The sequence below is a fragment of the Pleurodeles waltl genome, chromosome 9 (assembly GCF_031143425.1).
Source record: "Pleurodeles waltl isolate 20211129_DDA chromosome 9, aPleWal1.hap1.20221129, whole genome shotgun sequence".
NCBI lineage: Eukaryota > Metazoa > Chordata > Amphibia > Caudata > Salamandridae > Pleurodeles > Pleurodeles waltl.
The window spans coordinates 762,468,011-762,480,743 of NC_090448.1; the positions used below are offsets into that span (position 1 = coordinate 762,468,011).

At 42.8% G+C, this 12,733-nt stretch overlaps 1 protein-coding gene across 3 annotated transcripts in view; it reads right to left on the bottom strand.

The window, feature by feature from the left end:
- The window catches only part of PACS1 (phosphofurin acidic cluster sorting protein 1), a 1,571,500-nt gene that overhangs the window by 602,880 nt on the left and 955,887 nt on the right, over nt 1-12,733 (bottom strand). For all 3 annotated transcript variants that reach the window (XM_069207928.1, XM_069207930.1, XM_069207929.1), the window contains one exon: nt 4,686-4,790. In XM_069207928.1, the coding sequence (XP_069064029.1) occupies nt 4,686-4,790 (105 nt within the window). The remainder of the gene's footprint in view (nt 1-4,685; nt 4,791-12,733) is intronic.

Sequence of the window (12,733 nt, forward strand, 5' to 3'; positions counted from 1 at the left end):
ACACCTGAACAAACGCAATCACTTTCATTAACCCACCAGACACCTACGCGCTGCCTCACCCTCACTCGCACACATTTCCTGCATCCGCAAAAGCAAGACTGTAGGCCGCTCATTCACCTACATCACACCCAAGACCTGGAACGACCTCCCTCAACACATCAGAGCGCCCCCCTCACTTCTTCAGTTCCACAAGAAGCTGAAGACCTCGCTCCTCGAATGAGCGCCTTGGGGACCACACACCAACACATCTGCCCAAGCGCCTGGATACCTTTTCAGGTGATTACTGCGCTATACAAATCAGTATAATATAACATACGTTGTGGTTGGGGCAGTTGTCCTGCATTATTAAGAGTAGATGGAAACCTATTTCAGTAGTCTGACATATGTTTCAAGTCACTGATCTGGTTTGCCAACACCTTCACCATATGTTGGGTGCCATAATGTGGCTCCTCATAATACTCATCATATGAGCCATAATAGTGAGGGTGACCATAATCCTAAAGTGGCTGCCCATCACCTTCATCCTCATAATATCTTCTTGACTGCTGTTCTTTGGACTGTATTTGTCCATACAGCTCCTTGTCATCCTCATGATCCATTTGACATGGAGCTGAGATGGGCTAGCAGCTGCTCCAAACGGACACTCATCCATCGACTCCCCTTCAATATAGAAATGTTACTTGGGTGGGCAAGGTAAGAACTTGGTTTGAGATATATCTTGCCACTCTAGAGCAGCAGCCAATAGTTTGTAACTGTCTTTGGGGCTGTCATCAATGAGGTCGCCCTAGTAGTTGTTATTGTCAAAGAGGTTGATGGTCTCATCGACAGTGGAGTCATTGACAGTAAGTAGCAGGAGTGTTCACTGACTGAGGTATGGCATCAACTGTGCAGTTCTTGATGATGGTTTCAGAGATGCTCTAGCATCTCCAGGTTCTTGGCAGTAGAAGTTGTTGTTGGAGGTATAGATTTCACCAACTCTGCCACTGTCGACAAGGTCTTGAAACATTTTTTCCTTGTAGGAGGTTCCTCAAAATACCCTTTCCATGGCTTAACAAATGTTGGACTTCTTGGAGACATTCTTCTGCTGTTCAGCAGAGAACGAGTATTCTGATTTTTCAGAAACCACTATCTCAGATTTTCCTCCCTCCTGACATTGTGAGAGAAACACTGTGACATGCCAGAAAATGATCACCAAGGAACATTAACCTTGTAAGAGGAAATGCCCTTTGTCAAAGAACTGTCCAGGAATAGCTGAAAATTGTGAGATAATCTGTTCCTGAGAAGACCTTAGAAAGGGACTCCCTTGCATTTGACGTGTAGTTGAAAAGCTAGTATGTATGGCCTTTGAGGGAACACAGAGAAGTATGCCTTCACCTCTTGGTCAAACCTTTGGTCATTTCTAGGGTTGTGAAGTTAATAAAACAGATGTTTTTTAAATGTATTTCCAAGGAAATGTAACTTAACTGCAGTTGTAATGTAACCATGAGAGTCCAAGCTGGATGATGGGGAATGATTTAAGCATGTGAATTTACAAAATATCCCCTTTTGGGCGAATTTGAATTTTAGCAATTGCAGGTGTTTGCGCCTTAGAATGGACAGTGCCATTTGAGAGGACACTAAAGAAATTCCAGTGTATAGTTGGCGTTAGTTGCGCCCACTCCTGCCAGAAAGCGGATACCTTGAGACATACTGGGTCAGGGCTCTAGGAAGTGAAATAAATGACAGCCAGTGCTGTAGTGACAGAGTGTCCTGTATCTTGCGCTTTTGGATTCTCCCCAGCCTCTGCGGCTAGCATGAGGCTTGTTACAGCTTGGAGAGGGAGACCCTGTACATCTGCTGCTAATAAGGGCCGTAATATTAACAATGCTGCAACCTTGGTTGGTAAGATGAAAATCAACATCTCTAGCAGCCACCACAAGTTGTTTCTAACCCCCTGAAAAGGCGGAGGACATTGCTGCTGTAAAGCTCCAAAAGATCAAGCTGTATCAGTATGAGCCTTTATGTTCTGAGTACATAAGCAGTATGTTTTCCATATAAGGATTCCCTTTAAAGGGGAAATCTAATATTTTGTTCTGTTCTTCAGGTCTAAAAGCACCTGCTCTTAAACATCTTTGCCTTTGTAATAGTGCTGCACCAGACAGCTGGTGGAATCTATAGTTAGTAGTGTCCACTGCAGAGCCAATAATTGCTGCCAACGCTTTTTCCGTCATGCAAGACAATCGTGCCCTTTCGTATAAGATTTTGTCTTCAGGAAAAAAGGCCAAAATAAGGTGCTACATCCAACCGCATCTGACTATTGTGTCTGCCTAGTACTTCCATGGCGTTAGCGGTCATGACTGACATAGAATCCATAGAAGAAACTCTTTACAAAAGTGTCCATCCGTCCTCCTTCCCTGTCAAATGGTGCTGCACATATTGTTCCCTGATTTCTTGATACTGAGGCTGCTTGCAGTATTATCAAATCTGCCATGGGATGGCCAGCAGGGCACACCAGGATGTTGCAAGGTGCCTTATACTTCTTATCACCAGTCTCGGTTTTACTGCTGCTGCTGATGCCGCCGTCTGTATTAATTTTAAATCTTCTTGCCAAAGACAGCCCATAATCTGTATTGCCTCAACCAACTACTTTGCTAGCTCTCTGAAGTCACACAGGAAGCAGTCTGTCTCCCTGCTTGTTATTTAGAGGTCAAATGTTTTAGACACTTTCTCAATGAGAACATGAAACCTGATGATTTTCCCAGGTCAATCTACTGGAGAAGGAATGAGCAGCTCCACTATTGGGATGATATGGTCATTCCTCTCTTTGTAGTCAAGAAAAATCCGGAAGTTCTCCATCCGTAATGTCATTGGAGTACTGGTTATTATCTGATGTGTTCTACCTGTAGTGGCTTGGTGGCAGATCAGGCACTGATCGATTCCGGGGCAGTGGAGTCAGAGGAACAGCTGGTGATGTGTTAGCTGACTGGTCTGGTAAGTCTTTGGCCTAGATGCTTCCTGTGGTGGCAGAGGTACATCTGAGAGGTTTGTGGTGGTTGATGTGCAGGTAGAGAGGACGGCTCTACAGGGAAACAAGTGTAATAATCCGCCCATCATATGACAGATGTTTTTAATGTGATCCACAGTCACCAGCATCATGGACCATTTGTGGTATTTCTCTGCTCACAAGAATTACAAATTGGGATCATAGTATGCATGATCTTCTGACCACTTCACATGGAAGCTTGGACAGTTTGGGTGACATACAAGCTGTTGATCTTCAGGATAATACTAAGGCGAATAGCCATGTCCTTTTTTGTGAATACCATTGTCCTTTTTTGTGAACTGGTATTTTATTTTCACTGTGTCAGGACAATATATTGCATCATAGGCATCATCTGGGTCTGAAAAATTGCAGATGGTGTTTTATTATTTTTCTTGGTTAAGATCCCTCGTTGTCAGTTTTTACTGATGGGACAGTCATCAATGCAGCCATCTTCGGCAGGCTGGTAGCCAGTGACGTCAATGGGGTTGTTGTAGACAGCGGTTTCCTCCATGGTTTCTTTTTACCCTTCTGTAGTGTCATCAACAGTGGGAAATGCTTAGACTTCAGTAACAGTGACAGAACACTCAATGGTGGGGCATCGACAATGAGATTGTTGACTTTATCTTCTTTGCCTGAGGCAAAACATGTGGTAGAGCATAGATTGGAAGGATTTTCCCATCACGCTCCTAGCGAAGAAGTGGGTGTGATAGATATTTTCCACAGCCTTTTTATGTATTCCTAGGCTTATATGAGATGAAGGCTGATCCCAGTGTCGAAGATTATTTTTTTTGGAGCACTGGGGATGGTTACGTTCTCTCAAATTGTGCAGGAGAGGCCCTTGGCACAGATTCACCCCAGAGGTGGAAAGTTAAGCAACCTTAGATTTTTGTAGTCAGCCCAGAAGTCTTCCTTCATGGTCAATGAGAACTTTGCAAATACTGTGAGGATAACAGTAAAAACTCATCTTGCCACATGAGTCATATGCCTTCAAGAGGCTGTTTGTAAAGGTTTTTCCATGTCCGATTTACTTAATGCCCTCACACCCAGAGCAAGTAGTAGAAAAACTTAACGCACACTTAAAGAAAGGCTAAATTAAAGGTTTTTGAAGTAAAAATAGCTTGTTCGTTTAAAGAGAGAGCAAAGCTCTGTGACTCCCTTTCCACAAGACGCGCACTAGATAACTGGGTCAAAATAGTGTCTGAGAAGGGTGAGGCGCACAGCACTAAACCTATTGGCTCAGTTCAAATGACATGTGAGTGTTAGTGAATTAGCACTGCTTTAAAGCATTTCAGGCATGTTGTTTTTATACAGCTCTTGTAAATTTATTGTGGGACTCTCACCTGGAGGCCAAAAGATGATTCACACATGTGAATCCATGAAAGATCCAATGCTGGAGAATTAGGAACAAATTTCAAAACTGCATAGTGATTGGCTAGGTAAAGGACAACAAACATAATTCAAAGAGATCAATCACAAGCATTCCACAAGTCACTAAAGACTTGATAATGAACACTTGATTACAGAGGACAAGGAATACGATACAATACAACAGTTATGTATGGTTTTATAGCTCAGATGCCTTCCTTTTATCTAGTCTGAACTTTGTGTTCTTTTAAACAATACAAGCAATTCACTCCATGGGCATTCACTACCTGAATCTTACCTGGCCCTGCCAGTCTATTGAGTTCACCAAAATAATGTTCTCTGGAAGTGTAGCTTCTGATACCAGGATCTGATTCAGCTGGTCATAAACAAGCTTACGGGGAACCTGTGAGGAAGAAAAGTGGACATGTCAATCCTCAAACGTCAGGATTCACAAAAAAAGAATATCAACCAATAAAATTCAAGTTACTCATTGTAATATGGTGTAAATGGTGATACTTTTTGTCCTTAAGTAATGTGCCAGGGACAGCAATTATCAATGGGCTATAGCTTAAATTAATGCTATCAGGTAGCCTCTATAAATCTGACACAGAACCAAAATCAAGCAGATCCTTCCAGTGGTTCCCAATCGCCGCTAAGTTCAAAATGCAAAGAATCATCTCTTAAGAAATCAGGAGTTTGATTAAATAACCTCATAAGCAACAAAAAAAATACCCTCAAACTGCATCTAATGACTGAGGCAAAAATGAGTAAAATCTTCTCACCAGAGAAAGTAAAACCATTCCTACTAGGAAACACCTACTGAACTGCATTTGAAGCTTTTGTAGTCTCTTAACTAAATTATACCAACACCATCTTCTGTAATCTTTACACTGCCCACCTTAACAGCATTCTGCTGCATGCTTTGGCTGAGGCCCTTAAAAATATTACCATGTTGCCCACCCCACATGGAACTACTCTGGTTTGCCCTGGTGTGCTACACCGCCCCACCTTCAAAGCCAGTCTCACCTGAAGACCAAAACATTATTCACACATATGAATCCATTAAAGATCCAATGCTGGAGAATTAGGAACAAATTTCAAAACTGCATGGTGATTGGCTAGGTAAAGGACGAGGACCATCATTCAAAGAGATCATTCACAAGCATTTCACAAGTCACTAAAGACTTGATAATGAACACTTGCTTACAAAAGAAGGAATAAGATGCTCAGCCATGTCTACTGGCACAACACTCTGTCTGGCTGATAAGTTCACCATCTCCAGTGGCTCTTAGTTCACTTGGAGCCATCACATCGTCAGAGTGTAGACCCAGAAATCAAAGAAAGAAACCTCTATGAAACAGGCCTTCTTAGGAAAGTACTGAAGGCACTCCTTTTCATAGAACCCTACACAGTGAAGGAGTAATTAATCTGGCCCTCACCAGTCACTACACCCTTGCCTAGAACCACTCGGTGACTGTCTCTACTTTTGACCCTGATCGTCTACGTTCATGCTAAAAAAATACAACATACATACATACCTACAGAGAAACAAAGAACTCATCGACTGGAGTTGAAATCAAACCGAGAAGAGATTATTTCAGGCCTTATGACTCAAAAATTCAAAATAGTACTGGTCAGATTATTAATCTTTTCTTAAGTTCAATAGGAAGACCCACCAGAAAACACATTATAGTAGTCGGGTCGTCTATTAAGTCAATGTACAGGACTACTCCCTATGAAAAACTAGGAATTCTTGCTCCTCTGTGTATCACTGCTTACAGGTGTCCTATATTTGTTTGAAGAACATTATTTATACATATGAAACAGCAAAACATGACAAAATGAAACAAACTGCAGCACTTTAAATTAACCTTAGATAACATGACCTAGAGGGCTGAAGAATATACTTGTGGCTAGGTAAATGTTTGCGCTGATTCTTATATACTCGTGTACTGCCATATATGTATACTGTATGTCATTGTAGATATCATTCCAGTGTGCTTTGTCAGAGGTATGACTCTAACCTATTGCTGTGCTATTATGAATGTCTATGTATGAACACAAATAGTTTGACGTTATACATATCAAAAAACAATAAAATTATATTTAAAAAACCTTAAATAATGCAATGAATGTAGATGGAATTATTTGGGTTGATGCTTTCCAACACGCAACACTGCACAAACCTTGTACAGTCGCCAGGGAGATGGATTTAGTAGAAGGCCTCAGGCCCCAAGGTAAAGCCTTATCAAGAAGTCAAAGGATTTTGGCCACCACTCAAACTCCATAGTGCAGCTGCAGAGTCTGAAGACTTGGACAGAGGACCTGACCAGTTTGCTGCAAGAGCAGCTGCACACTGTATAGCAGAGGAAGGAAGTTACAAATGCTTAGTGCCAACAGATCAACATATTAGACCTTCCTCTGCCAGTCCAGGCTGACCAGCAGTGCTTAATATTCCTACATCTTCCTTGCACCAGCATCAACGGAAATTGTGTATAGCAAGACGGAGATCAATTGAACTCAACCTCTGGGAAACAATTCAGAGTGAAATGTACGGACAAAAACTGAAGACATTTCCTGTTCTGAGTTGTGGCTTAGTTCTGAGCTGTGGCATAGGAATCCAGCAATGGAAAACCTGATCTAGAGAAGATCACCTCCGTTGATTCGGGGTGGTATGCCCACCTGTAGTTTATCAGAGGGGGGCAACACAGCATTCGCCCTTAAGCTCAGAAAGCCTGCTAGGTAGCTGCTACGGTGAGACTCCCAATCATTGCAACAACTTCAACAGATGAATATCTTCCTAACACAGGGTCCACAACCCCATTTTCCCAGTCTGGTGATATAATGGACAGTGGTGGTGATGCCTGACAGACTACGGTAGTGGTGGAATACCATGAGATGGAAAGGAGAAAGAACTTCTCAACAAAATAAACTGCCCACAGCTTGAGAAAATGTATGCATGAGTGCTGCTCTGATGATGGATCATAGGCTCTGGTGCCCAAATAAGGAACACCAACCCAGAGGACATGCTTATGTTATCACAATAACCTGAGCCTGTAGGCAGCTTAAAGGAAGACCTCTTAATGATCTGTAAGGGGGCATTCACCAGTGCAGCTCTTGGTGCACCATCTGGAAAAATGGCACCTGAGCCAAGGGACTTTATTGGTGTTGCAGTCACTGCATCCTCAAGAAACAGTGAGGGCTCTCCTGGTGTGAAGCACCAACCAGCTCCACAAAGCCATGAGGACTAACAGGTGCAAGACCTGAACTACAAGGATGCCAGCTTCAATCAAGAAATCATAGTTTTTACACAAATATCCACATTTCTCTGAGAAAGGAAGGCTTTCATAAGGGTTGTGTCTAGCACTGCTCCAATAAAAGTCAGATTCTGACTGAGTGAAGTAAGACTATTGAACACTGCAGGAAATACGCAGATCAAGGAGAAGAGTCATTACCCAGTGGAGATATTGACATATGGGCTCTCTACTTTCACAAGGAAGATGGCACGATTGCCAGAACCTTTGTAGAGAGCATGGGGCTACCATCAGTCTAAACAGGAGGACTATAAACTGAAAGGTTTAGGACCCACAACAAGAGCACCTGTGGGCGGCGGAGAAAAGAAAGATGATCCAGGATGTGGCTCAGGCCTACATCCCTTTTGGGGACCCAAGTCAAAAAGCAAGATCATCCTGGAGTCATTCTTAAATTATCCAATAACTTCAGCTGGGCTATTCCTGTAATTATCTGGGGAAGTCATCCCAACCCATCCTGAAGTATGTGTTTAGGGCGAAATATTTAAATGAGATGACTACAGTCATCACAGAAACTACTCTAGGATGAGACCTTGATTATTTCAGTGGAAAACGTCTGATGATCATTTACAACTGCATGATGAACCCAGGATGATTTCAGGATTAGGCTAGATCACTGCAGGATGGGTTCCTGATTACTTCAGAGGAAAACATGTGATGATCTTATACTAACACAGGATGATCTCATAATGATTTCTGGATTAGGTTGTATTATTACTGAATATTCTTGTGATGACTTCAGAATGGCAGCTGTATTACTCAAGGGTGATCCCAGGATGTGTTTAAGGTGACCTGTCAGTAGCTGCAGGCCTGTTATATGGTAAGTGAGATCTTGTGAATGACCAAGTCGAGCAAGTAGATGCGTGGTTAACTGGCCACAATCAATGGCTCCATAATGGGGGTCAGTGGCTGAGTGATGAAGTGGGGGGCTGAGCAAAATGGTAAAGATATTTATTAATGTGAGTGCATGCTAAGAAGGATTTGTGATGCATGTGAATGTTGTTATAGATAAATGGAGTGAACAGATGTTGTCCTAACTGGCAACATGATTCAGTGGTCACTGTAGTGAATATGTACAAGTTGCATAGCGGTGTTATAAGTGAGTGCATGTGCCGAAGTATAGCCATTTTAGTAATGTCTCTAGGCACGTTATTTTAACAACTAGGTCTGCTGTTTGTGCCTTTTAGCTCAGTTACATTTTATTCTGCTTCATTTTTATTATTTTAGCATAGGCCAAATTTGTGGTGGTGTTTTATTTTCTTTATCTAGTTGTTCTTTTGCCTAGGAAAGCACTGCGTTTTTAGCAAGACATTCTTTTCTCTTTGTACTTTCCTCAAGGTTGCAGTGAGATAGGGTTGCCAGCAAAGTGGTACACTGTGTTTCCAACATTCACAGAAACATACTCATCTTTACTTGGGGACATTCTCTCAGAACATCACCTGTTTTATTATAAAAGCACTACTCTGTCCCATGCGCATTAGAGGGAGATTCCAGCCAGATGAGCACGACCGCATGCTGATTGACTTTGCTACAGCTGCTTGCTGAGACCACTAGTTCCCTGGTCTATACGGGGACGGTGTCTCCCTAGACAACAGGCTTCTTTGTCCAGGTATGGAGGGTGATGTCTTCCCAGGGGAGAATCCTGAAGGGCAGATTAGAGCTTATCACACTGTGCTCTAACATAGCTTAGGTAGGAAACGCATATATCACCCGTAGTAACAGTATGGTGGGACCTTTCTTGTGTTTCACTTTTATTGTCATCATTTTGCTTCTAGCGTGTTTTATCAATCTAATTATTGCAATTCATGCCATTTTATCTAAGACGCAGCTGATTCAATCAAACGTATTGAATCATCTTCTGCCTCTGTTTGTCTTTGCATGAGTGAGACTAATGTAACTAAGAGAAAAGGATGAGATCGGATACACCACAATTTCCCAGAGAAGTCATTCTTGTCATGGGCCTGATTGCCACAATTCATCCCTGCTCTTCAGGAAAGATGAGGAGCTGCTAGTTGGCCAGAAACGGATTAGGCCGACAGTTGTCACATGGTGTGGAATTAGACTCAGTTACCCACAATTTAGGTGATGCTGCCTCCCGAATCCAGCAGCCTCATTAGGATAATGAGAGCACATGCAACACTGTAAAATGTATGTTCAATGGCTGTGTGCAAATAAATGTTGGTGGGGATGAGAGATTGCAGTGATAGTGAGAGCTTGCTAATGCGCCTATGATAAGGTGGGTTTCTTGTACAAATAGTGGGTGAGAGAGCTAGTGTAAAGGGTAGATGAGCAATATTACAAAGGACTGGCAATTTCAGGGGCTGAGCAGTATGGTGAGAGGCTGAGCAGAAGCAAGAGAGGCTGACTGACATGGCTAAGGGCTGCAATTGTTATTTGAGTCCAAGTGATGGAGAGACATGCTGTGAGTGGGCGGGAGTTAAGAGGTGTTGTCAGTGGCCAATTGGATGCGTTCTGTAATGAGTAGTTTTGGCTAGATGGTTGGTTGACTGAGTGAATTATATCCGTAAGTATCAGTTATTAGTGGTGTGAATATTTTTTTTTTTATAAATGACTGATGTTGGGTCAAAGGTGTTAACACGTGTGTAGGAAGCTGGCTCTGTATACACTATCGCAAAGCTGGAGATAGTGTGCACAGAGTCCAGGGGTTCCCCAAGAGGCTTGACAGAGGCAATAATAGATAATACCAGTGCTCTATTTGTGGTAGTGTGGTCGAGCAGTAGGCTTATCAGAGGGTAATGTTAAGCATTTGTTGTGTACACACAAGCAATAAATGTTTTACTTCAAAGTTAACTATAATTTTATGAGCTGGTTCGAGTTGAGGAGTGTTGTCAATGGCTGAGAAAGATGAATGTGTGCTGTATTGAGTGGCTTTAGCTCAGTGATTGGATTGTAGCTGAATTATATCATGAGGTATCAGTCATTGGTGGTGTGAGTGAGAATTTTTGTAAATGGCTGCTGGTGTGGGAACAAGTGATGTTATGGACAGACGTACATGCATGTGTATGTTTTTTGGGGTGTCAGGCAAGTAGGTGGTCAAGTCGCTTTGCGAGTTGCCAGGTAGTACAAGCAGCTATAGGTGAATAGGTGGTTCGGTAATTGTGCGGGGGTCACGTGTGTTCTCAGTATCAGTTTTTAGTGTTGCAATGCAATGCCGTCTGACTGTGAATGAATGGTGTAATGAAGTTAAGTAGATGTAACACTGTGTGTGATTGAGAGGTATAATTGTGCGCTTGGTGAAGGTCAGTGATCAGGTTATTAAACAAATGTAAAGTGAATGGTTGCAGTTGAGTAGAGGGTGTTTTAAATATTTGTCCTGTTCAGTTCAAATAAGTGTGTCACATCTGGTGTCGAAATGCTGATGATCAGATGTTGGTGAGTTGTTGTTCCTGTGGTTTTGTGAGGGACAGTGAATGTTAAAGCAGTGTTTGGAGTAGCTCAGTGGTACTGTGATTAGTCTGGTCTGTAGTCCCAATGGGTGACATCTTGAGTACCTGGAGGAATGGTATGGCACAATATATGGCTGAGTAATGTAGTGAGTGGCTGTTCGTAAATAGGTGATCATGTGGATACACAGTTATTGGAGTGACTGAAGTGCTGTTGTAAGTGATTGATTTTGTGCGACTGGTGTGAGAAACCAATTTCATATGCGATGTTCTTAGAGGTGCTGAATGTAGTTTATTATATATAGAATTGTCTGTGAGTGCGTGAACAATGAAGCAAGCCAGTGATACTGCAGTTTGAACAAGTTATTAGTGTAGCCATTAAAATTTGATGATGGGAAGAGAAGAACAAATTACTTACCTTCGGTAGACTCTATCTAGCTGCAGATTCCTTACTTTCGAATTCCCTGGCATCAGCTTCGAATCCGGAGTTTTTTCTGAGCAGTACCCTGCGCGCGCGCTGTCGGGTGGCGTCGTTTGGATCCGCGTGTGTCGACCAGCTCCGCGTGCGTCATCAGCGTCATTGGAGCCGTCTATGACGTCACTGTTGTCTATATAGACGCCGTCTCGGCGAGAGTACGTCAGTTCTTTTCCACAACTTCCCACGCCAGAAGCGCAGAGTCATGGAAGAACCAACTATCATGTATTTCACCTCTTTAACTGTTTGGAGTAAAAAAATCTTTCATGCCTTTAAGAAAGGCAAAAAGATGCCAAGATCAAAAATATACATATGTACACATAAATACATATATACAAATATATACATATCTACATGAGAAAAATTTCCCCAGAGCAGGGAGGCTTGGGCGGGTGTAAGGAATCTGCAGCTAGATAGAGTCTCTACCAGATACCTCGTTACCGAAGGTAAGTAACTTGTTCATCTGATAGAGACTTCTAGCTGCAGCTTCTTTACCTTAGAATAGGTACCCAAGCTATAACTCATGGCGGTGGGTCTGCAGGAGATTTTTATACAAGAAAGTCTTGCAAAACAGACAGGGCAAAATGCCCCTCTCTCCTCACCTGGCTATCCAGGCAGTAGTGTTTTGCGAACGTGTGAAAAGAAGCCCACGTTGCAGCCTGACAAATGTCTATCACCGGTACGCCACGTGCTAATGCAGTGGTAGCAGCTTTTCCCCTAGTGGAATGAGCTCTGAAGCCCTCGGGAGGCTGCTTCTTCGCCAAAGCATAGCATATTTTTATACAGAGAACGACCTAGCGCAAAATGGATAGTTTCTGCACTGCCCGACCCTTCTTTGCACCAACGTACCCTACAAAGAGTTGGTCGTCCACCCGGAACTCTTTAGTGCGGTCAAGGTAGAACGATAACGCTCTTTTTGGGTCCAGCCGATGGAGACGCTCCTCTTCCTTAGAGGGATGCGGTGGTGCAAAGAAGGTGGGCAGGGTGATATTTTGACCCAGATGGAAAGTGGTCACCACCTTGAGGAGGAAAGAGGCACGAGTTCTGAGAACCACTTTTTCAGGAAAGAATGTGAGATACGGCGGTTTTGATGACAAAGCCTGTAGCTCACTAACTCTTCTGGCAGATGTAATTGCCACCAAAAAAGCTGTCTTAA